The sequence below is a fragment of the Macrobrachium nipponense genome, chromosome 18, assembly GCF_015104395.2.
Source record: "Macrobrachium nipponense isolate FS-2020 chromosome 18, ASM1510439v2, whole genome shotgun sequence".
NCBI classification, from domain to species: Eukaryota; Metazoa; Arthropoda; class Malacostraca; order Decapoda; family Palaemonidae; genus Macrobrachium; species Macrobrachium nipponense.
Window position 1 is genome coordinate 73,433,221 of NC_087211.1, and position 25,500 is coordinate 73,458,720.

Sequence of the window (25,500 nt, forward strand, 5' to 3'; positions counted from 1 at the left end):
TTTTTTTTTTTTACATTATCCATATTTTCTCGTCTTGTACAAGAGATATCTCACAGCCGCTATCCTTATCACTAAAAGATATTTCTCTCTCAGTGTTATGCGTCCACGATAACCGGTGTCGTTGTGACGTCACAGCATGCTTTAAAAGTCAGTCGATCAATCATTATAGAGAGCCCCGGATATCGGATTAGTTAAGTAATTGCAACTCATTTGCATAAACGTGAAGCAAATTTACCCCCCCCCCAAAAAAAAAATAGCTTCATCCAAATACAAACGCGTCGTTGTCCTCATAAAAAAAACTAATGAATTTTGATCATTACCACAGTTACTTTGTCAGGTATCAGAATTGGGTTTTAAAAATACCCCAGGGTTAAAGGGGCAGGTGGGAAACGGGCCTGCTTACGTGTCAAGCGCTTCTAAGGCAATAGTTCCTATTATTTTATTATTATTATTATTATTATTATTATTATTATTATTATTATTATTATTATTATTATTATTATTGGTCTATCACAGTCCTCCAATTCGACTGGGTGGTATTTAAAGTGTGGGGTTCCGGTTTGCATCCTGCCTCCTTAGGAGTCCATCAATTTTCTTACTTATTTGCGCTGCTCCTAGGAGCACACTCTTCTGCATGAGTCCTGGAGCTACTTCAGCCTCTAGTTTTTCCAGGGTCCTTTTCAGGGATCTTGGGATCGTGCCTAGTGTTCCAATGATTATGGATACAATTTCCACTGGCATATCCCATATCCTTCTTATCTCTATTTTCAGGTTTTTATACTCATCCATTTTTTTCATATTATAGTTATTGATTATTATTATTATTATTATTATTATTTATTATTTATTAATTACTTGTGTGGCATTATATATATATATATATATATATATATATATATATATATATATATATATATATATATAGGCTGTAACAGGGCGTGGACTAACCTGACGACCTCATGCTACAGCAGGCCAATGAGAAATCATTTTATTCAAGGAAAGGAAAGAAAGCAGCAGCCAGGAACACCTGTAAACCTCCAGAATATATGCACGACACTAGGCTTATGTCAAGTAGTGAATGGTGCCCTTCCTTTGTTGGGCCACCTTCTTGTCAGTAAAGCTAACCAATGCGTGTGTGTGTGTGGTTTCCTATACACAGAGAGGCTGTGTGTGTGTGGTTTCCAAAAGAATGTGACAATTAAGTTCTTCTTGTGCGGCGTTGCAACTCTTCAATTCTATTCTGGAATAAATATTTTGAAGCCTAGATTCAAAAGTAAGACGAAAACACAAGGGGAGCGAAGACTTAAACATTATCTGAACTTAGGCATTTTTAAAATAAAATCCATTTTCCTTTATATAACCTTTTCCATATAACACCCTTTCTTGCTCAAGGGACCAGTCACTCAAGAACCTCGAACATTATTCTTCATGCATTTGACCAGCGGCGTAGCTGGCCGTCCATCGGTGGTGGGTGCCCTACTATGCATTTTAGGAACAGCGGGTCATCGTTTTTCTCAAATATCTTTCAAACTAATTATTTGATGGAAATGGCCCTTCAACATAGTGTACAAGATATCTCGTCCTAATATTTGGTAATATAGTTCATTGTCAAATGGTGTTAGTTACGGTGTTTACTCTTGACTTTTAAAGGCAAAGTTGTACGAGTCAGCAAGAGTCGTTTACAGACTCGAACGTCTGCTATCCCCCATCCCTTCCCTCTCACTCACTCCCTTTCTCTCACTCCTTTATGCTATTTTTCTCATATCTCCTCCCAATACCTCTTTGCAATGTACAATATGGAATAAAATACCGCTGTGAATGACATTTTTCAATACCAGCAGATAATTGGAGAGTTCACAATGAAGCGGATAGGGAGGTTTGACATAATGGTTAAATTTTCCCAATGTATTGTTTATAGTAGGATCCTTGGCGTATCAGGTAATAACGTAATGCTAAGGGGTTGTCTGTCTATCGGCTGCAGTACTGGCACTATAAGTATTCACTGCGTAATTGATGAATGTGTATTTTTCATCGCTGTCAATGACTGCCATGTTGCTTTGTCCGCGTCGTTACAGAAATGCATTTGCAATACGACTTCAACCCATATAAAAAATGGAGAAAGCTAACAATAGATTAAGGATCAATCTTAATAGGAAAGTGAGACGGTCCAGACCCTTCGAGGATGAATACTGGTCTACGGATAACTTCCACAAACCTGTAGATCCCATAATTATCAACATCGACAGTGATAACTAAGATGATTCGTTCCTTGAAAGTGACAAAGACTACGAATAAAGTTCCTGTGATATTCTCAATTTTTTTTCATCTCTTTTCAACCTATGATAATACTTAATACACACGAGAGAGAGAGAGAGAGAGACCGATTTCATAATTCCTTTACCACTCTAAATAGTAGTGTTAATTATATACTGGGTTGTCGGTTAAACTGCATAATTGAATTTTGGTTACCTGACTGTCGTTGGGTAATAATAAAGTCAACATCTACGTTTCCTTTAAGATACATTTGTGAACTAAGGTAGACTTGCGTATTCCTCAACAGTTATTGAGTAGCCTATATATAGCACTGCATAACGCCACATGTGTTGCGCTGATGGCTAAAAATATAGGTATAAATATAGTCTATAAATGAAAGTGTTTAATAAAAAAAAATGTATTCATTTTCCTTTTTATATACTACTCGTTCAAAATCATTCAAATTCATAAGCGACAAGTATATTCAGATTACATAAGTGATGAAATCTTTTGATAAATATAAATCACCAGTATTTTTGGTCTGTTGCCGTCAAGGAATAAAAATCGAGTGACTCTTCAATTATGACAGCTTGCGACGCTGCAAAATAGATACAAACCTGTGAAAAGAAATGAGAAAATTTATTTCTAAACTGATTATGAATGAGGCGAAAACTGGATACTTTCTTTATAAAAAACAAAAACGTATGTGAAATGCCTGAACATAGGGTAATGGGGAACACTTACATTAATTATAAGTAATATAATTCAAGATGCATGAGACTCAACTCATTCACTAAACTCAGTGCGGTACAAGAATTACATCCTCATTACTGGAGTTAGATTAGTAGAAACGAAATTGTAGTGTGATATGAATAGAGAAACACACACGTACAGTGATATTATGATAATAGTTTCCCCAAAAATTATACCCATTTTCTATTTCTTTCCCCTCTACGGTAATTCACATGTTGAGCTAATATTAAGGAAGTAGACTAAGCTGCTCCTCCTACTTGGGGGATTTAGGGGAAGTGAGGAGGAGACTTTAACCTACTCCCATTTATATAATCTAAGAAAATACAATAACTAAATGTACACAGATTCTACAAAAACAAACATATTTATTACATTCACGTTTATTTAATATAATATTATAATATAAAAGTGTTACCAAAAATTAGGGCGAGGTGTTCTGTACGCTGTGTCAAAGTACCATTTCGATCAAATGTTTACTTGGAAAGATATTTGAGAAAAACGATGACTCGCGCTCCCCGAAATGTATAGTAGGTGGGGCCAAGAAATTTTTCTGGGTAGGGGTGCCAGAGAAAATAACACAAAACTAACGTACCAATTCTGTAATTTAGTAAAATATACTATTCTCGAATTTATATTTTCATGTGAATGAAGGAGAATAGTGGTATTAGTAATTAGTAAATCCGTATTTGAAATTATAAAGCTCAATTTTCAATTAACTCTCAACTCTTACTGTATGTAAATGTATCAGATCAGTACTATAAAAGTACATTTCCTCACAGCCATATATGCAGCACTAGACTCATTTCTGTGATCAGGTTTTAATTGTCAACTATAGTGTAATATCCTTGTCACGTAAATGTATCAAAATAGCGCACATCATCAATAACACAAGAGACTTACGACGCGGGCGACGCTACTGAATTTGATGGTGCATTTTAAGTAACAATATGTATAATATATACACATATATATATAAATATTTGTGTGCGTGTATGTGAGTGTGTGTTTGTGTGTACATGTTTTTCCAGTTGTTTGCTTATATTGTTCTGTCTCTATCATACTTTGCCATCATCATTATTTTATCGCGTTTAAACGTAAAAAGAATTGCACTTAAATGCATCAAATGTGAGTGATAACAATACGAACTATTATTATTATTAATGTTGTTGTTCCTGTTGTTGTTGTTGTTGTTGTCCGACAGTCATGACATGCAATGCTCCATTCGCGAAAGACAAAGCAAGCTGAATTAAGCAAAATCGTATCCGCATCAGCCAGCAATAACTATCAATATTTCAGTCACCTTCAGTGGCGTGATCGGCATGGTCTTGACCTGCCACCTCGGTAGTCGCGAGATCGATTCTCGGGCAATCCACTGAGTTGTTAGAGATGTGCATTTCTGGTGATAGAAGTTCGAACACTCTCGACGTGGTTCGGAAGTCACGTAAAGCCGTTGGTCCCGTTGCTGAATAACCACTGGTTCCATGCAACGTAAAAACGCCATACAAACAAACCCGTTCAGATGCCTCCTCGTTTTCGATAACGAATTCTGAACAGCCTTTTCCCTTACTCGGAGAGTAAGCCTACAAAATATTTTGTTGTTGTTGTTGTTGTTGTTGTTATGGGGTTAGGAAATGTCTCAAAATCTCTGTAAAGGATGTTCTGTGTTGAGTTAAAGATACATGACTTATAGGATAGGATATGTATGATTTATTTATTAGAGTGAAATTGTAAAAAAACAAAACGAATCATATGTATGTTAAACAGTACAGAAAAATGATTTCTAATAAGATATACCGTTTTTTTTTTCATTTTCGTTGGTGAAACAACGGACTTTCTGTTCGTAGATTTTAGCACGTTTTAATTTATTTGACGTAATGAATTTATAGAGGCTGTATTTCTGTTCAGTTATTTTGTGTTTCCACTTATAACTGAGAATATATGAACGTGTTTAATTTGTGTCCTTTTTACTTGATCCTTGTTGTCAGTATGAGTTGTACTAATTGTGAGTATTAATGATGAAGGACCACTTCACGTTAAGGAATGTAATGTTCGCAATATATGCATCAGTGGAATATCTTGCATGCGTCTGAGTAAACTATTATTTTGAAGTGCTATCACTTGGGCAGCTAACAATTCCCCCCCCCCCCCCCCCGACCCACACCATTGCTGGGCCCCCTCTAGTACTACGAAGAACAACTCTCCTGGCATAGTAAAGTGCAAGTCTTAAGGGTGTTAGTCAGTCACGTCGCTGTTAGCTTATTACTGTTTTTCTGTACTGCCCTTTGTATTTGTGGTGTTCCAAGTTGCAAGCATTGAAAAGAGGTGTAACGTAAATTGTTCAATTGTGAATGACCAGAATCGAATTCATTTCCAGTCATCCTCTGTGCAACTGATCGATTCCTCTCAATCAGACGTCTTATTCCAGAGCAGTAATCATGGGTGTTTTTCGATTACAGATTAAGAGTTAAGTCAGCTGTGGGCTTCTATTGTTTTCCTTCAAGAATATATACCCACATTGCTTCTTCAACGTGCGGTGAGGGCAATTGTATTTTTGTCCCATTCCTATATTAGTTTCTATTGTAATTATAATTAGTTAAGTTAAAACCCCAGAGTTTAACAAGTAAGTTGCGTGGATCATTGATTAACGAAGATCCCCAGGAAAATTCGTATATATATACACACACACACACACACACACATATATATATATATATATATATATATATATATATATATATATATATATATATAGATGCGTGCGCGCTCACACACACATACATATTTGTGTGTGTGTGCGTGAGTATATTACAGATCTTGACAAATGCTACATCGCCTGTTGTTGTTTACTATTTCGTGTTTAGTGTGCTGCGTGCACATTGCGGGTGCGATTGTAACTTGCATACTCTGTTGCCAGTCACACAATGTCTTAATTAATGTGCTACATTTCATGGATTTTACGAGTTATTCTCTCATGTTTCCGAGTGACCGTGACCATTGTTTAACAATGGCAACAAATAAACGAAGTTATCATTCATGACAAAATTTTTAATGTCTTAATATCCCGGAAACGACAGCCAAGAGTCAGCTGAAAAACGAATAAAGTTCATGTGTGACGAGTCATGCCGACCTAATAACAGGATACACTCAGGTTTTCGGTGTAGATAACAATATAAAATGTTCGTTCTCCGACGAACTGGGCATTTTTTATCGACTGGCATTTGTTTCTCTTGGACAATGCCAGCCTTTCATGTGGTTTTCCTGTCATGTTTGAATCTATAATTAAACTTTGTCTTCTTTAACTTTCTCATAGTAATAATAGGCCTTTACTTGTAAAATTCGTTTACCTTTTACGACATCATACATTATGCGACTTAACTTTTCAGTTCCTTTGGGTCACGGGGTACAGTGTTTTCAAAAGAAATGTGTAGCCAGATAAAAAATATTTTTACTGAAAATTGATATAACTACATGTTTGAAAAAGGATAGAATCAAATCCGCGACAGGATTAATATTCCACCACCTGATTTACCAGTTCTGTCAACATCTTGCATGATGTGCGATCATTTGCTTGTGGTATAAAGAAACGTGAAACCTGGACTTACTGGAGATGCCTGATATTTTATGAGTTTGTTAAATTAACCCAACACGCAAAAGCGTAGGCGTACATTTACATAACCAACAAAACATGTACTACTGGTGCAGAATCAAATTTCGGGAAAAGGCAACTAGTTGTAAGAGGCATGTAAATTAATTTTTCTTGTTGTTTTTGGGAAATTATTGCTTTTGGCGATGTTAGGATGGTTATATTTAATCAATCATTTAGTAATAGTCTATTAGTGAAAGGTAACATGTAAATGATGTCACCAAGAGCAGCATTTTAGTGTCTATTGAGGGTCAATAATCACCTTTCAGTTTTGAAGGGATGATTCCGAATTTTGGTTCTGGCTTAGACTGACAAAAAACTTGATGGGCGATTGTCATGGATTAAAATTTCACTTTGAATGTATCGATAATTTGATTTGCGTAGTATTATATCTCAAAGTACCTAGCTGAGACAAAAGTGTCGAAACAGACGACAACATTTCCGTACTATAGATTAGCGTAGTACGAACACTCACAACCAATACTAGCAACAACATGGTAAGTCAACCCACAGGGTGTCTAGTCCCAGTAATTATATAATTTTGCCAATTTCGTCCACCTGGCTGTGTTGTAAACTTTTTACAAGGTTACATTTGACTTCCGTCAACTTTTCCTGCCGGAATTACCTCAATGGTGAGTGGATTAAGTGGAAATAAGGCCTGAGACGTGCCCCTCCCATACCCTCTTATTTTTCGTAGTAGAATTTCAGGCCTATTCAACGTGTTCGGCCGTCAGCAATGCCTTATATTATAGTCAGGGGCTTCGAGATGTAGGCTACTTCATCAATATGAGGCCACGGCGCAGCCAGATGCCCATTTTGCCCGTAATTCGACCCTTAACCCTTAGGCTGTGTGATGAGGTGGGCTAGCTAGCCTGCCGAAGGCTCTTCGTAAGACTACGAAGGCGAACTTGTTGGTTACTTTATATTTTGCAAGAGTGCCCAAGCCCAATGCATTTCGTTTACTGCTTCATTAAGAGAACTTTATTATGGTAAAAGCGCGTGTTCATCTGAAGCTAGATTTGTTTAGGTTGTTAAGGGTGAACTTTTTGGAATTGCTTTGTCACGGTACCCTGTGACTTGGCCTCACCAGAACTTTATACTTTCTCCTGGTAGGCCTTGGCCGATAGGCCTACCGATTCTCATTCTTCGGGAGGGGTAATTGTACGATTGACATTTTCCGTGTATTATAGCTTTAAAGTCTCATAGGTTACAAGAAGAGTCTCTTAGGTCATTCCATTTTTTTTACTACCTACCTAGGCTAGATGGCTACCTAGCCTATAAAGAAGCCTAGTTACATAAGGTTAGGGCATGCTATCTTACCCACATAGATGTAGTTAAAGGTGCTTTTCCATGAGGAATTTATCAATTCCAAACATTGAAATTATCTTGGAACATAAGGTGAGCAAACTGGCATTGATACCTAGGTACTAGAAGATTTTCATTTAAAGCTCTCAAGTATACTAATTGACACACATCATTACCGATCTTGTTTGGGTAAATTACTGGTCATATGCATTTCTACTACTGCAGACAAAGTGAAATAAGTACTACTATGCGTTTTGTCCAAAATCTCTGAAAAATAACACTCGTCCTAACCTAACCTTTCCTTACCGAAGGCATTGTGACCTGACTTGGGTTGGAAGAGGTTTTCATTCCCCCATTCTTTGAAGATTTTAGATATATATGGTCATTTCTGAGACGGCTTCTATTCTTCCATTGTGTACAGCCACCTGAGAGGTGTACAGGGGAACAGGTGCTTTTAATTGATAAAAGTGAGCAACATAGTGTCCACAACAGTGTTAAACCATGATAAAAAGGCAGAATGAGCTTTAAAAACTCTTAAGTTATTTGTACTATAAGCAGTAAAATCAATATTGAGGAAAAAGGAAGATGTGACAATTAAGAGATACTATGTTATTTCTACAGAAACAATCCGCGGTGACCTAGACTATGGCAATTGACGTTTTCCTATGTTATCTTATTTACTGAACAAGAATTTAAAGTAATATTTATTCGGACGACTGTAATTAACCCCTAGGAGCCAGTACTAAACAAGGAGAAATACATTAGACGCCCCAATCCCTAGCGGATGTCGTATCCGCGGTTACGTTCCTTGCAGTTCGTAGGGAACTATTCTTTAGAATTACCCTGCAAGAAACGTAACCGCGGATACGACATCCGCCAGGGATTGGGGCGTCCAATGTATTTCGCCGTGTTTAGTACTGGCCCCTGGGGGTTAATTACAGTCGTCCGAATAAATATTACTTAAAATTCTTGTTCAGTAGGTAAAACTGCATAGAAAAACCGCAACTGCCTTAGTCTGGGCCGCCACGGATAGGTACCCTAGATCTACCGATATTATATCCTGACCTAACCTATCCCAGGTTGCTGTATCTTACCCGACCATGGGCTTTGGCCTTGGTCTCCATCTCACTCTGGACTCCAGAAACCTACTCATTGATTATGCCAGTAATACTTACAGGGATAGATCTTAACCCTCTTACGCCGGAGCCCTAAAAATCAAAACGTCTCCCGTATGCCGGGCCTGGTTTGGAGTGAGCGCGGAAGTGGAAAAAATAATTTTTTCAAAAAATTACAGTGCGCGTACTTTTGAAGATTAAGAGTTCATTTTTGGCTCCTTTTTTTGTCATTGCCTGAAGTTTAGAATGCAACCATCAGAAATGAAAAATAATATCATTATCATATGTAAATAATGCGATATATGGTAGCGAAAAAAAAAAAATTCATACATAATTGTATTCAAATCACGCTGTGCAGAAAACGGTCAAAGCTAACCAGTTACTTTTTTTTGCGTTGTATTGTACACTAAATTGCGATCATTTTGATATATAATACATTGTAAAACAATAAAAGCAACACCGGAAAAATATTATCACAAAATGATGTACGAATCCGTAACGAGCGGACGTAAAAAAATTTTATTTTCAAAAATTCACCGTAATTCTAAATAATGTTCTAGAGACTTCCAATTTGTTTCAAAATTAAGACAAATTATTGAATATTACGATACTGTAAGAGTTTTAGATTAGAATTACAGATTTCGACCATTTCGGACGAGTTAAATTTGACCGAATGTCGAAATTTTAATATATATATTTTTTTATATGGACATATTTCGAAGATGGAAAAAGCTACAACCTTCAATTATTTTTATTGTATTCTTCATGAATTTGCACACATTTTGATATATGAAACTCTATAAAAAGGCTAATATGAAAAGGAGCAAATATTAGGATAATGCCATGTACGTATTTCGGAGACTTGCGGCTGCGAATCGGCGCGCGGAGTGAAGGTAAATATATTTTTCAAAAATTCACCATAAATCACAATATTGTTTTAGAGACTTCAAATTTGTTTCAAATGAAGAAAAATGACAGAATATTACTAGGCCGTAAGAGTTTTAGCTTACAATTGCGTTTTTCAACTATTTCGGTAGAGTCAAATTTGACCGAACGTGGTTTTTTTTCTATTTATCGTGATTTATATGCAAATATTTCGAAAAAAGAGAAAAGCTACAACCTTCAATCATTTTTAGTTGTATTCTACATGAAATTACGCACATTTTCATATATAAAACTTTATGTAACAGCTACTTTTAAATGGTGCAAACATTTCGACAATCGCACAAAAAAATTCTGATTTTTTCGGAAGTTACCGCACGAACGTAATGTTTTTTTTTTTCATAAATTCACCATAAATCGAAATATTGTGCTAGAGACTTCCAAGTCGTTGCAAAATGAAGGTAAATGATTGAATATTACTAGAATATAAGAGTTTTAGCTTACAATTGCGTTTTTCGACCATTTCGGTAGAGTCAAAGTTGACCGAAAGTTGAAATTTTTGCACTTAACGTTATTTATATGAAAATATTTCAAAACTGATAAAAGCTACAACCATGGGTTGTTTTTTGTTGTATTGTGCATGAAATTGCGCACATTTCCATATATAAAACTTTATGTAACGGCAAATTTAAAAGGGTGCAAACATTAGGACAATCGCACGAAAAAATTTATCGGAAGAGTTATCGCACGAACGTAAGGAAAAAGTTTTTTCATAAATTCACCATAAATCGAAATATTGTGCTAGAGACGTCCAATTTGTTGCAAAATGAAGGCAAATGATTGAATATTACTATAATGTAAGATTTTTAGCCTACAATTGCGTTTCTCGACCATTTCTGTAGAGTCAAAGTTGACCGAAGGTTGAAATTTTTGCACTTATCGTTATTTATATGAAAATATTTCAAAACTGATAAAAGCTACAATCATGATTATTTTTTAGTTGTATTGTGCATGAAATTGCGCACATTTTCATATATAATACTTCATGTAAAGGATAATTTAAAATGGTGCAATAATTATGTCAAAGTGACGAAATAATTTCCGAGATGTGTCACTGATACTTTTTAGTGCGATAAGAAAGAAATTCGCGCTTGCGCGCCTGCGTAGCGATTGTAAACAAAACAACGCCTTGATCCGTGAACTCCCAGCATCCTCCAAGGCGCGTGATACAAAAGTTTTCGGCTGGTAGGCCTATAAGTATTTTTCCGCGAATTTTTAAAAAAACTTTTTTGAGCCGACGTATGATACGTCCAATCGGCATACGGGAGACATTTTGACTCGACGTTTAATACGTCCAATCGGCGTAAGAGGGTTAACCTAACCTACCCTATCTTTGGTAATTCTAAGCCCTCATTCCGCGGTAAAGTAGACTATGGCAGTTGATGTTTTCCTACGTTATTTTACTTACTGAACAAGAATTTAAAGTAATATTTATTCGGACGACTGTAATTAACCCCCAGGGATTAGTACTAAACACGGCGAAATACATTGGACTCCCCAATCCCTAGTAGATGTCGTATCCGCGGTTACGTTCCTTGTAGTCCGTGCGGAACTGTTCTTTAAAATTACCCTGCAAGAAACGTAACCGCGGATACGACATCCACTAGGGATTGGGGCGTCCAATGTATTTCGCCGTGTTTAGTACTGGCCCCTGGGGGTTAATTACAGTCGTCTGAATAAATATTACTTTAAATTCTTGTTCAGTAAGTAAAATAACGTAGGAAAACGTCAACTGCCATATTCTACTTTACCGCGGAAAGAGGGCTTAAGTAGAATTACCCTATCTTTAATTAACCTACCTTGCCCTGTCCTTATTAGACCTGCCCTTTGTACCCATCTTAATCGTGTATACATTTAGCATATTGTATACCTTCATTGTGAGAAGTTGAAGGCTGTAGTAATTCATTAGTAGTGGGATGATCTAACGCCCTTTGGTTTTCTAAATGTTTTTTAAGTGGCCACATAAAATGTTTTCACACAGTCTGGTGGCTGTTTGGGAATGTTCGCTGGACAATTACTCTGATTCACTTAGACTATAGACAGTTTTTGGCTGTCATGTTTTATCTCTTCTAAAGGATTACCTTATGGTAGTGTAGGAATATGGGTCATACACTTATTGAATCAAACAACCGTCCCAGGTGATTTACTGTATTTAATGGTTGAATTTATGAAATCATTAACCAGATACATAATAGCAAATTTATGCAGATCAAACACATGCTTGAAATATGGCATTCTCTGAACACAACTACTTAGTAATAACAATGAATCTGTTCATAATATTCCAAGCGGCGTGCTTGGTATGGTATTAGCGTTCCACCTCGGGGGTCGCGGGTTCGATTCTCGGCCATTCCATTGAGGAGTGAGTGATGTATATTTCTGGTGATAGAAGTTCACTCTCGACGTGGCTCAGAAGTCACGTAAAGCCGTTGGTCCCCGTTGTTGAAAAACCACTGGTTCCATGCAATGTAAAAACACCATACAAACAAACAATTATAATATTCCAGACCATTTTGTGCACAAGCAGATTGCAAGGAGGCGTTTGTCAAAAAGAATTGTCAGCTAGTGAAATAGCTGTGTCTGAAAGAATCTGGAAGACTAACCACAAGAAATTTTTAAAGTTTTCATTCATTATTCAATAACCCTTACTGGATGAGTAAATATATTGATATGGAGCCCATCAGGCTGGTTAAACTTTGAGGTCAGCCAGTTTACAAAAAGACACATCAATGGAAAGAGGAAAATATGCAAATATATATGGTGAAAGAAAAAATTCTAAAAATTTTCCCTATCTTCCACGAGAGGTTTAAAATGACTAATTACAACCCCTTGTGCGGCCTCTTTTACAAGACAATCGTAAATTTTACCAACTTATGTATGTTTTTTCTAATGAATAATTTTATTTTATTTTGTAGAATTATAATTACTGCTCACACAATATAAAAACATAAGAAATAAAATCAGTAAAAAATTCTTAGCATATTGGTTGAAAAATATTGATGTAAATTTACTAAGAACGAAGATTCAATAAGTTTTCTTTACTTTTACATTTTTTTTCTAATATTTCTTTGCACTTTTCTATGTAAAATTACATTTACAACTGACATACTACTATAAAAGATGAGAACAAAAACCAACAGCAACCCCTTGGCATATTTATGAGCAAATTTACAAAAGTACGTCGTGAGAGATGTAATACATTCCCCCCTTGAAGTTACTAGCAGAACTGAAGTCCTGAGACGCCCAATTTTGTGGTTTTAGCCAGTGCAGAACTTGCCATTAGTGAATTTATAGGGTATAGAAATATTGGCACCTCTTTCCCACTCGATTCTTTCCATATCGAAGGGGCTTAATAGTTTATCTACAGGATCAATCCGTCCACCGCCCCAAATCTGTCATTACTACTCCCGAGGATCAATCCATCCATTAAGGGTTAAAAACCATACTTTGTCAGATCGTTATATAAGAAGCAAGGTTGGTGTTTAAAAGATTTGGAAAAGAGAAAATCATGCATAAGCAATATTCCTGCACAAGTTATATTTTTCCTAGAATGTTTAAGGATCTTGTGGATGTAACCAGTGACTTTGGAAATGTCAATGGGAAGCTCTGATCATCTCAAAGCCTTTTGAAATGAAAATACATGTTATTAACTTTCCTTTCATACTCTGCAAGGAAATAAATGCTCCAGAGATTATCATTCCATTGATGATATTTGATTTAGTCTTAGCATAAAATTGATTTTGCTTAAACTAATTTTCAGATAGATAATCTGTAGTGTCGTATACTAATACAGTTTATTGGTTAGGTTTCATGTTAGCTGTGGTTATATCTGTAAATATACAGTGTATTGTTTTTCTGTAAAATTTTACTTCAGGGTCTAATGCTAATTTGTCCTTATAGATTTATGTAGGTCAATGTGTTTTCAACTCAGCAGTCAAAATTTGGAAAGGACAATTTTTTGGTCCCAAGACACTTACTGTTTGCATAACTTGCTTGTCTGAAGTCAAGTTTTTCCAGTTTTTCTTAGAATTGCCTTGAAAGATCAATGAGTCTTCAAGAAAAAGTTGAATATGTACAGTATAGGACTAGGATTTCATGAAACGGACTGGAGCTTAGCCTACCTTTAGAATCTGGCGTAATGTGGTTTCGTAGTGATTAGAAAAAGAGCTGGTTTGTAATATTGGATCAAATTTATGCGTTGGAAACAATTCTGAATTTGTGTTTTGCATGATGTATTATCTCTGTAATAAAGTATTTTTGTTGGTGCTATATCATTTTTCTAGTAGCACTAAGAATTATTTACTAGCAAGGCCCAATTTTTACAGTTAATTACAACCAAGACACAAGTTCCTATGTTATACATATTTAGCCATTTCATTTTGTTACACATTTTAGGATGTTTTAATGTAAATTACCATAAAAAATGTATATCCAGAATTTATAATCCTAATGTTTCTTTTTACTTGGCAGGCGTCGTCATTCTTGAAAGGCCTTCCTGTATATAATGAAAAGAACTTCAGTAGGTTTCAAGGGGACCCAAATGGACGCTCCTCCTTCAAGAAACCGCCTGTGTATCTTCCTGTTAAAGACAATCCAGACTCTCAAGAAAGTAAGATTTTATTGTTAGAGTTTGTTTGACCATTATTTTTCATTTATTACATTTTTGATGAGCCCCTTCACAGCAACTCCTCTCTTGTTAAGTCATAGTAGTATTGTACATTTCTCTTTTTCTTGTATAGCATTGATACCCCTTTTAAAGTGATAATATATCTAACAAGAAAACTTAATTGAAAGTAAGCATCTCCAATGCCATTTATAGATACTTTTAGTACGCATTCTTCACAGAGAATAAGAGAATTTATTTTATGCCTGTAGAACATGACTGGGCAGCATATCAATGGTATCTTTTGCCTTACAGTCGTGACAGAGAAGACAAATATCCTTTTGAGGTACCTTCATCAACAGTGGGAGAAAAAGGTAAGAACAAAAAAACTTTTGCAAGAAACTAAGGTATTGGTATATTTTGGGTAGTGTGGGAGGTGTATGACTGAATTTTTAACGTCATCTGATGCTTTTCGAACATGATAAATAAAAATGCTAGGTTACTCATTTATTTGCATTTGCAATGAATTTAAAGTTGTTTTCATAGTTGTTCTAGATTTATTCTGTTATTTTCTTTTATTAGGTTTATCCAGTAACATAATTGTAAGTGCTTGAAGTGTAAATACGATTTGGCCAGCACTGAATACTTTTAAGATTTACAGTGTATTGCTAGAATAAATTAGGCAGAGGTAATGTGAAGCAGAAAAGGAGAAACTAGTAACCAAATATGGATAATTCCATTGTTGCAGCATAATCTACGTGTTTCATTAGTAGTACAGAGTATTGTACAGAATGCTGAATATTGATTTGGTTTTGTTTTCTCTTGAAATGGATATTAAAGAGAATTGTAAAGTATGTTTTCTAGCAGTTGACAGGTAAGACAGGAAAATTTACACAGAAGTTAATGATCCACATTATGCATATGGTACAGAGATATAAAATTGTATATAGGACCATAAAAGCTCCTTGACATGGAGAGTTGTAATGGTATGCAATATATGATTCAAGTTACAAGGAGATGAAACTATGCCACCTAACATACCAAGAGGCTCAGACCAAATGTGTAATGAATACAGCTTAACAATATAAAAACTGAGTGGAAGGGTTTTTGTCCCCTTTCCATTACTGTAATCGTCTCCTGAAATTAATTTTGGCTGGATTTTCTACTCTTAATATTTTGTTGCTAAGGTATATTTGTTGCATTTGCCTCCTTTTAAGAATGTAGGCAGGTAAATACTGTAAGAAAAATGTTGATCCTAATTAGATGTACTCGTGTGGCAAATGAAAAGACAGTTCAGGACTACTTGTACTGTTGTAATTTACTGCTTAGGTTTGCTGATTGGGTGCTTATGTTGCTATTTGTAGGGTAACACACCTTGTTCAAGGGCCAGTACAAACCATTTTTTACTGATGCCATTTTCATATGTCTGTGCACTTTTTAGGTTGAAAAAAATGACCTCTTAGTGATGGCTGTGCCACTCATTCATTCTTTCACTAGTAGCTCATTTTTCATCTGGTCTTTATTGAGAGGATGCAGACCGTCCAATTTAAAGATCAAACTGGGTAAACAGTTGTGACCATGATCAACCATAGTCTTATAGTCTCATAGCATTTATGATGTAATTTATTTGGATGTTTATAGTATTATGAATTATGAAAAAAGTATGGCAACAGGTAGTTCACATTCCAAATTTGGCCACAGCTAGCATGACCACTTACTCTCCTTAACATTTTTGTAGTTGACAATGATATTGTGTTGTAATATCCATCCTGGATCTTTTCATATGGTTTTTGAGCTAAGATTTGCTCCTGTGGATTGCATTCCATAAAATTTGATGGTAACAGGCTGTTCAGCAGATGACCATAGGTTTTCATAACCTAAGATTCTAAGGAACAATTCCTTAAGGACAGCTATTGATATGACTTTTGGACAAGGCGAGGCCAATTACCACGGTAAATTGTACCCCAGATGGTATGAGCCTTGAGGGACGATAATGTCAAGTGTTCTCAGATATCTTAATGGGTAATCATGCTTGCTCCAGTTTATCCATAATTTGCTTTGTCATCTCCAGTAGCCAAAGTCTTCAGTAATTTATCTTTCTGAGTAACCATGTTTAAGGATCCATGTACTTCACATTGCTAAGTGTTAATTCATTGTCAGGATACTTTTTTTGTTTATGGATCAGATGCTAATCCTTCTCCACTGCTGCTGGGGGTCATCTCATCCCTTTTTGACATAGCTCGTGACACACACACACACACACACCTCATCCCCTTTGCTCTGGCTAGCTTTGTGTTTTTATTAGTTTTCAGTTCTTAATGTTGGTTTCTAACATTCCTCCTTTGCATTGGAGCTCCATACATATTTTTCTTGACCTCAATTTGAATGGTGTATAAGGAATTCATAAAAATGCTGACATCTTTACAGTGAGATGATGATTTGCACATATGATGGTTATAGGGGGTTTGCAAGGTAACATTTATTTAAGGATATCTAATGTCATCCTTTTATTATCACAGTATCATTTAGTCAAACTTTAATTCAGTTATTGCAGAGGCTCCAGGATATTAATTTACATGGTATTAAATATGTAACCTTGACTTCTCAAGTAAAACCAAGAAACTTTACCTGTTTCACCATCTTTCTCTATGAACCCAATATTGTAATTTCTGAAAAACCGTAACCATATTGCTGAAATGAAGATTTTAATTCTAATTATTGATTTGAGATATTTTATTATAAAGTTGTCAAGTTTATTTTTAAAGCCTGAACCAATTTTATGTATGCATTAGAATTTTAGAGCTGTTCAAAGTATTAAATCTATTTACATCACCTAACCTCCTCACCAGTGGTGGGAGCTGTACAGAATTTACATGAAAGAGGAATGGTAAATCTTAACCTTAAGCCAAAGAGGGGAACCAGTTTGAAGAATGTTTTTTGGAGAGTTTATTGCATCAATCATTGGAGAGTTTATTGCATCAATCATTGGGCCAATGAATATAATTTCTCTAACCTTACTTTCTTGTCTTTCTTTGTCACTTGCAAATTCCAGAAATGTTTATAAACATGAATATAGTACATAGTCCCATAGTATAACCGAGACTTGTGTTTAAACTTCAAGATGTTGTGAAACTTACGATACTTACGATATAACTTGGCAAAATTATACACTGACATCCAATGTTGTCCAAGCTGATAAAAAGTTTATCAGGATTTTAAGGGTTTAATATCTGGTTAATAAGGCCTAAAGAGTATCGGGTTTTTAAAGGTTCAAATGTCACCAATAAGCAGCAGAAGTAAGGGACAAGTCACACCAGATGGGTACTCAAACCCCTCTTCACCTAATTTACGATGTATCATGGAAAAGAAAGCTAGTGATTTCATATTGCTGTACCTTCAGATGTATCTGATGGAGATGGACTTCGTTGTTTTAGAAAATAACCTTTAAGGATAACGTGCATGTTTGTCACAAGAATTGATTTATTCTTCCTATTGACATAGTTCCTCTGTTACAGTGCCCTAAGAAAAAGCGAGAAACTGGTGCTGGCAACAATGAGGAAGAAGCCCCACGCAATAAACGTCCACGCCTTGAACCGGGCCCCTCCACTGACTCGCCGTAGCTGCTTCATGCACATAATTGTGAATAGACTGTTAAAGGGATTAAGGATTAAGTGGTTACTTAGTTGTGGTAAAGCCCCTTTTATTCCAATTTGAGGCTGAAATCTTGATCATTCCGTTGATGGAAGGTTAACGTTCGGACCTGTAGAATACAGTTTTCTTTTAAGTAATATTTTCCCTATTTTGATTCAAGGGGCAAAGTGAACCAATATTATTGTCAGTGAAAGTGTTTTATGTTAAAGGCAAAGAAAGATTGCCAACAAAATTATTCTATGGAAAAGAGAATACGTAGCAATTTTAACTCGACAAGTTGATTTGTAAGAATTTCAGAGTGAGACTTTTTGTAGTCAGAATAATTTTGTGTATTTTCAATGCTTGTCTTCCTCTGCTACTAATTGCTTTTATGTTTAACTAAAGAATTTCCTGTTGATAACTTTAAAAAAAGCAATACACCAATAGGGAGGAAAGATTTTTTGATGACTGTATTTGAAATTTGATGGAAATGTAGTGGTAATGTGTTTTTCTGTTCTTCGTGTACAGAAATCCTTTCATTGATTTTAAGTTTATATAATACTATTTAATTTGTGTTACAAAGAACATGTATCTTGTTTGTCCTTGTTTTCCTGTTTCATTTGTTTTCCCTTCTCATAGAATTGACATTTAGTTGCAATGTGTGTATAGTAGGAAGGATAGCTTGGGAATGAGAAGTCATATAACTGATTAAAGCTGTATAGAAAATGCTGCTTTCAATCTGATGAACTAGACAATGGCTGTCATTGGGTATATATATATATATATTATGTAAAATTTTGTTTTCAGTTTGAATGCCATGCAAAAATTGTCCTTTTGATTTGCTTTGATACTCTCCATGATGCAGGATTTTATACAGTTTCAACCAGGAACTATATTTTTGCTACTCCTAATGATGTATGAAGGAATTATATTTCCATATGCACTATACAGTACAGTATATATATAATGCCCCAGTCTGAGTGACATACTGTAGTTGCTTTGGAGTGGGAAGCTTCCTAGGATTTCATTCTGCAGTTTGTGTGTGCATGGATTCCTTAAAATGCAGAGAAGTATCATGTATCCAGACCTGAGCTTCCATGCCATGGGGAGCAAGGTTTAAATTGTAACTGGAATTGTATGTATGTTTTATAATGCGTTAGGTAATGCAGACATAGAGTAAGTACATTGAGTGCTTCACTGTTTTATTTACCAAAAACATAATCATCCAGAGTTAAATGTTGGCATGCTCTTATAGCAGTGAGCATTGTTTTGTCTAATATTACTTAGTGTTGTCTAGATTTTGTGTATATTTGTTTTTCTTTTTGTTTAAAGCCAATAGTGTTTGTCATGTAGATGCCCAGTGTGGTAAGAGTGGAATGAACTGCTGTACCCATTGTTTTTGTGAAGACATTTCAAAGGAAGAGAGTTTGTTTGGATTCCCTCCTGGTGAGTCAATGTGAATAAAATTGTATTAATTTTGTCCATGAGTTTGATTCCTTAGAATGAATATCTTGTTGCATGGGGTGTCATCATCATACTTGATAACATTAGGTCTGGAAGTTAATACTATGCTCATAGAACAGAAAAACCCTATGCTTTAGATTTTTTGTTCCTCCATTGTTCTTATAATCTATTGCTCTCCTGTCTATACTCTGTTTTTTTCCATCTGTCCATCCGCCTGTGGTTTTTGGCGTGTTAACACTGCGTCTTGGACTTTCAATAGTTACGCTATGTGTGAGTTTTAGGTAGTTATAAGGATTTCTGGGTGTACATTTGCAACTGAAAAGTGTTTTAATAAATTACTGTATGGTAATTACACCGTTAATATTTGAAATATGATATTAATATTGTTGAATGTAAGCTGAATGTAACTAACTAAAGCCCGGGATGCAGTGTTACCATAAGCAAACACCTCAGGCGGATGGACAGATGGAAAAAAACAGAGTATAGGTGTCAGCATCTTCCTGAGATTGTGATGGTAATCAGGTTTAACAGTCATTGGAAGTGTCTTATTTGGCTGTCTGCCCTAAGCTTTAAGTTTTGTCAAAAAACTTTCATGAATATAAGTTATAAGTCGAGGACAAGTTTGTACTGCCCACATCTCAGCGTTTTGCTGAAGCGCTAGGTACCAGAAGTTATTAATTTCCTTTTGTTTTTTAGTATAATTGTGGAAGGATCCTCCCTGTCTTTTTATTGATTTCAAAGATCACACATTAAAGTGGGGTTGTAATATAGTTGGTGCCAGCCACCACTCTGGTGCAGCTCTCGCTCCACTGTGAAGGACTATTTTTTCATGCTTAAAGGGCTCTGTCCCTCTCTCCCCTAGCGTGTGGGCAAAAGAGGAATTTAAATTATTTCTTGGTAGAGACTACAGTGGACCTGATAGTCCATTGCCTGGGCTTTGTTCCTAGACATTGTACAGCTATCCATGCTAATGAGTGGAGTCATTTTAGTAGGCATGTATTTTCTTCAAACTTTTGTGGACTTATCTTCATACAGTAAGACAAATTGTGATTATACAAAAACCTACCTGTTTTTGTTACTGTTGAGACTGACAGCCATCATCTCCAAAATCATGTGGTAACAATAGGCCTTTGTAAAATTCTGCCTCTCCTCATTTCTGTGTTTTGAAATCCTCAGGTCACATCATATCCAGCCATAAATCCTCATTTGCTTGCTGTTTTTTCATAGAATACTAAATGAATAGTTTGAGAGACTAATGGTATAATGCTGTAAGGTACTTGTCTGTAATAAATTTTTTATTGGTAATAAAAACGTGAAAGTATTCCGGAAAAAAGGAAATTTCTGTGTTAAGTACCTCTTCATATATTGAAAATAAACTTGATTTTGTTCATTGACACATGAAAGAATAGGTCCTCAGATTATTGGCTCAAGTGTATGTATGAATGAACTAAAGTAATCAAGATTATGTTGGAGCAATAGTGATTTTGATCTTGGTTAATTATGTGGGGTTGACCCATATGTCTGGCACACAGCATTAGAATTGCAACGGTTGAGTATGAAAAGGGGTTGATGACCTTTTGACATATTACTGCCATTATCTTTGGTATGAATGTTGTGAATGCCTAGAACAGTATGGTGTTTACAATGCTGATCGTGATGTATTTTAAGCGGCTACACAGGTCTCACCAGGGTGACAGTTTTTGGTTGGTCTGAGGAGGAGCTTTTCAATTCTAGAAGTTTTCGATAGTATGTAGCTGGTAAATCTGAGAAAACAGAGTTCATTAAGATGCTACTACCCAGTTCAGTCATGTAGTTCAGAAAAAACACGACAATTGTCTTTCTCTTTGTCAGTTATGCTGATTTAGATGCCCTTTTGTTTATTCCTTAGGCAGAGTTTAACTTTGACTCGTAATCAATGAATGTAGTTCTTTCAAAAGACGATGGCTTGGAAGGTGCTGAAGTTGGGATGAATCAGAGCGATGAATACACAAAAATGAGTATGGAAAGGGTTACCTGATCCATGTAGCCTGAAACTCTCAGCTGTTTTAAAGGTTGCATTTTAAAACGGCTTGAATTTTGGTTTTTAGGAATTAATGTGTACTACTTTTAATTTGAATACTAATATGCAGAGTAATATGTATAGAACCCAGTTTAAGGGATTTCATATCTTTTTTTTTAATTGGACCTTTTAAAAAGCCCTAGTACAGGTGGTCCCCGGGTTACGACGGGGGTTCTGTTCTTGAGACGCGTCGCGAGCCGGAACATCGTCAAAAATCCTAAGAAAACCTTACTTTTAATGCTTTGGGTGCATTGAAAATTATGTAAACTGCATTCTTATGGCCTTTTTCATAAAAAAACCCTCAAATATTGATTATTTTGCATTTTTGGTGTCATATTTCATCTCCCAGATGAGCGTTGTAGGCGTCGTAACCCTGGAAATAACGTCTATTGACATGCGCCGTAACCTCGGAACGTCGTAAGCCGACACCGTCGTAATCCGGGGACTGCCAGTATTTGCAAAATTATATACGACTGAAGTTGTTAAAAATTACAGGAATTGTTAACCTCTCAGGTCTCTCTCAGTCGAGGAGGACCTCAGAGACAGTCATCATAAACAACAGAAATTATAATCACCTTCATACATATTTACTTTTGTTTCATAACACATACACATGACACAAAAATAATGTGCACTGTATTATAATGAAAAAGAAGTTGCTTTGAGATGGAGGATTGTTGTATTAAATGCAAAATCTCACTTTGTAATTATTATTATAGTTTTTTTATGTATTACTGGATTAGGCAGTTCTTATTGCTATAATTCACAATTTTGTCTTTAATTTTTGTATGAATTTCATCAACTTCTACTCATGATGAATTTATTGCTATTATGACCGTGGTTACGTTGTCTACATGAACTTTAGCTTTTGACAGTAGTATTACTTTTTTTTTCAATATTTATCTGATGTTTCTTAATCCACATAAATAACACAAAAACGGCATATTTTCATAATTAAGCGTCAACAGGGCCCTTTCATTTATCTAACAATTTCATTCTGAATATTTTAACTGTACAAACAATTTCCAGTCAGAACCAAAAGATTTTTTTGAATAAATGTCAACAACACTTCCACCACTAGAAGTTTCCTTCGTAGCGGGTAATGTAATAAGTGCTTCTCATTCCTTTTTTTTATATATTTTACTGTACCCCATTTCATATTCTCTTCCATCCTACTCTCCACCTTCTCTTCACAGTTGTTTTATAGTGCAACTGTGAGACTTTCCTCATGTTGAAACTTGAAAACCTTTTTACTCTCAATTCTTTCCCGCCTTTATCCCGACACTAAGGAGTTGGTTGCCTGATGTGCCTTTCCTTACATCAGGCATGGTTAATTATTTGGCAAGGGTTTTTACGACCGCATGTCCTTGCTGTTAGCGCCTCAGTGGCGTGGTCGGTATGGTCTTGACCTGCCACATCGGTTGTCACGAGTTGGACTCTCGGGCATTCCATTGATGTGTTAGATATGTGTATTTCTGGCGATAGAAGTTTGCTCTCGACGTGTTCGGAAGTCACGTTAAGGCGTTGGTCCCGTTGCTGAATAACCACTGGTTCCATGCAACATTTTATAAAACACCATACAAACAATGTCCATGCTGTTATCAACCAGTTATTGGCGGTGGGCCTAGCCTTTTACTGAAAAACTAAGACTGCAAGGCAGCAGCTGTCCTTAGTAGTCGCCTTTTACGATACGCAGGACCTATGGTGGTAGTATTCTTACACTCCTACCAAAGGTTAGAGTTCGCAGTCTGTACATAGATCCAACTGTTCCGCGTTGTAAGAATTACTGCAGTATCGGCTAATGAGATGAGGCAGTTTTCTGTACCTACAGACTGGTCGGCAACTCAGATGTGTTAAAACGCCGCCGTAGTACTTTGGAAGCCCTTTTAAAAATAGTCCAAAAAATCCTATGTTCATCAAATTCGGGGGTTTAGTTCCCAAATTATATGAAGCCGGTATAATTGCTAAGTATGTTGTGTTCGTGCACATGTTAGCGTTCAAGAAAATGGGGAAGCTGATGGTCCCGTTGTTGAATAACCACTAGTTCCAAGAAACGTAAAAACACCTGCAAACAAACAAACAAACAAAAGAAAATGGGACACGTTAACAAAGAAAATAAGGATATTGATAAAGCTGCAGTCACAGTGTCTAGAGGAAATAGACATATTCTCTGGTGATAGGCTAATATTTTCTGTAAATGGTCGTGTTGTGGAATAATGAATATGACAGTAACACACACTTTTAGGTTTTCGTTAAGTTGCAATATATGAGAAATCTAATGAAGAACAAACCTTTCGGGAGAGCCAAATGAGACTAAAAAATATTAACTTTGGCTTGGTTGCTCTGTTTAATAGTATTAGTTATAATAAATTAACGGTTCAAAATAACAGATTCGTCGAAAACTGAACCTGACCATGCTCAGCGTTCATTCGCAGCACAAACAAACATCCGCCAGTTGTTTATTCAGGGTAAACGAAATCTCATTAATTACCGGACTGAGAAGCAGAATATTTTACCAGCTTAACAAAAGACAATTTTTACTGTCTTGCCAAAAATCGGGAGGGAATAAATTGACCATTTCGTTTTTGAGTAAGATTCTTTTTCCTTCCTCCTCTGTGCTTTGTTGGGAATTCTGGTTTTTCGTTCCCGGCCGAAGTGCAGGAACTCTTTTCAGCTTAGGCTTTGGGGGAGGTAGAGCTTTAGAAGTAAATTCTCCCACGTTCAGCATATAATGCCTTCTCTTATGTAACACGGTTTACACTAGTTATCTTGTGTTTCTTTGTCTTTTCTGATTTGGGTTTTCTGGTTAAACTTATTGAATATTTTTTTGTCTGTTCCATGACCTTTCCGCTTTCTTGTAGGCGACACTATGATAAGTCCGTGTGTATAAAAAGAACAATTCCGGAGCCGTTAGACCCAAGATGTATATACTATATTTACTCTTGGTTAGACCTAACCGCCTTAGGATTCGTACTACTATTACGAGCGAACTTCATTTTCCGAGTTTCTGGTTCAGCGATTGATATGGTCGATCAAACTCTCTTCTTCTTCTTATTAAAGTAATAGGGTCTGCTCAACACGGCTGTGGGGGCGGAGCTAATACTGTGACGTCAGAAGAGTAACAGTACTCGCGCTTCTCCATTGAATTACTTAAAGAAGCTTTAGTTTTTATACATTTAATCCACATCGCCTGGTTTTTTTTTTTTGATAAAATCTGATAAAACCTGTAAAGAGGTAACATGCTTGATGTTTTTTAATAACCATTCAAAGTATATAGTGTCTGCTCAACTCGGCAGTGGGGGCGGAGCTAATACTGTGACGTCACAAGAGTGTTTCTCCACTGAATTACTTGAAGAACCCGTAGTTTTTATACATATAATCCATGTCGTGTGGTGTTTTTCATAAAATCTTGATGATGAAATCTGTAGAGGTCACATGTTTGATTTTTTTAATACCCATTCTCTCATTTAGTCACCAAACCTTGTTTTATTGCACAAAATATACCAGTTTGAACACACAGCTACTACAGCTTTCTTCATATGTTTATTCTTTACTTATTTATTTACTTACCTATATACTGGTTTGCTGTATTCTCTTCAAGTCCATTTCTTTTAACATGACAACTCTCTCTCTCTCTCTCTCTCTCTCTCTCTCTCTCAGGTAGTAATATTATCAAGATTTAAAATAATTCTTAAGAAATGTATTTAGTTCTGTCACTGTGTTCATACCTCAC

The 25,500-nt window shown here is 35.9% G+C and overlaps 1 protein-coding gene across 4 annotated transcripts; it reads left to right on the plus strand.

The window, feature by feature from the left end:
- The first annotated feature begins 6,996 nt into the window (after window positions 1–6,996).
- On the plus strand, window positions 6,997–19,724 carry LOC135197174 (DET1- and DDB1-associated protein 1-like). 4 transcript variants are annotated; one of them, XM_064224161.1, is made up of 4 exons: window positions 6,997–7,146; window positions 14,482–14,620; window positions 14,930–14,988; window positions 18,130–19,724. In XM_064224161.1, exons 1-4 carry the CDS (start codon window positions 7,144–7,146, stop codon window positions 18,232–18,234), a joined length of 306 nt encoding a protein of 101 aa, XP_064080231.1. In that variant the 5' UTR covers window positions 6,997–7,143; the 3' UTR covers window positions 18,235–19,724. The 4 variants fall into 4 exon arrangements, with proteins under 4 accessions (XP_064080231.1, XP_064080232.1, XP_064080230.1 ...); XM_064224162.1 differs by having other exon boundaries at window positions 7,145–7,281; XM_064224160.1 differs by lacking the exon at window positions 6,997–7,146 and adding an exon at window positions 7,421–7,507.
- The last annotated feature ends 5,776 nt before the right edge of the window (window positions 19,725–25,500 follow it).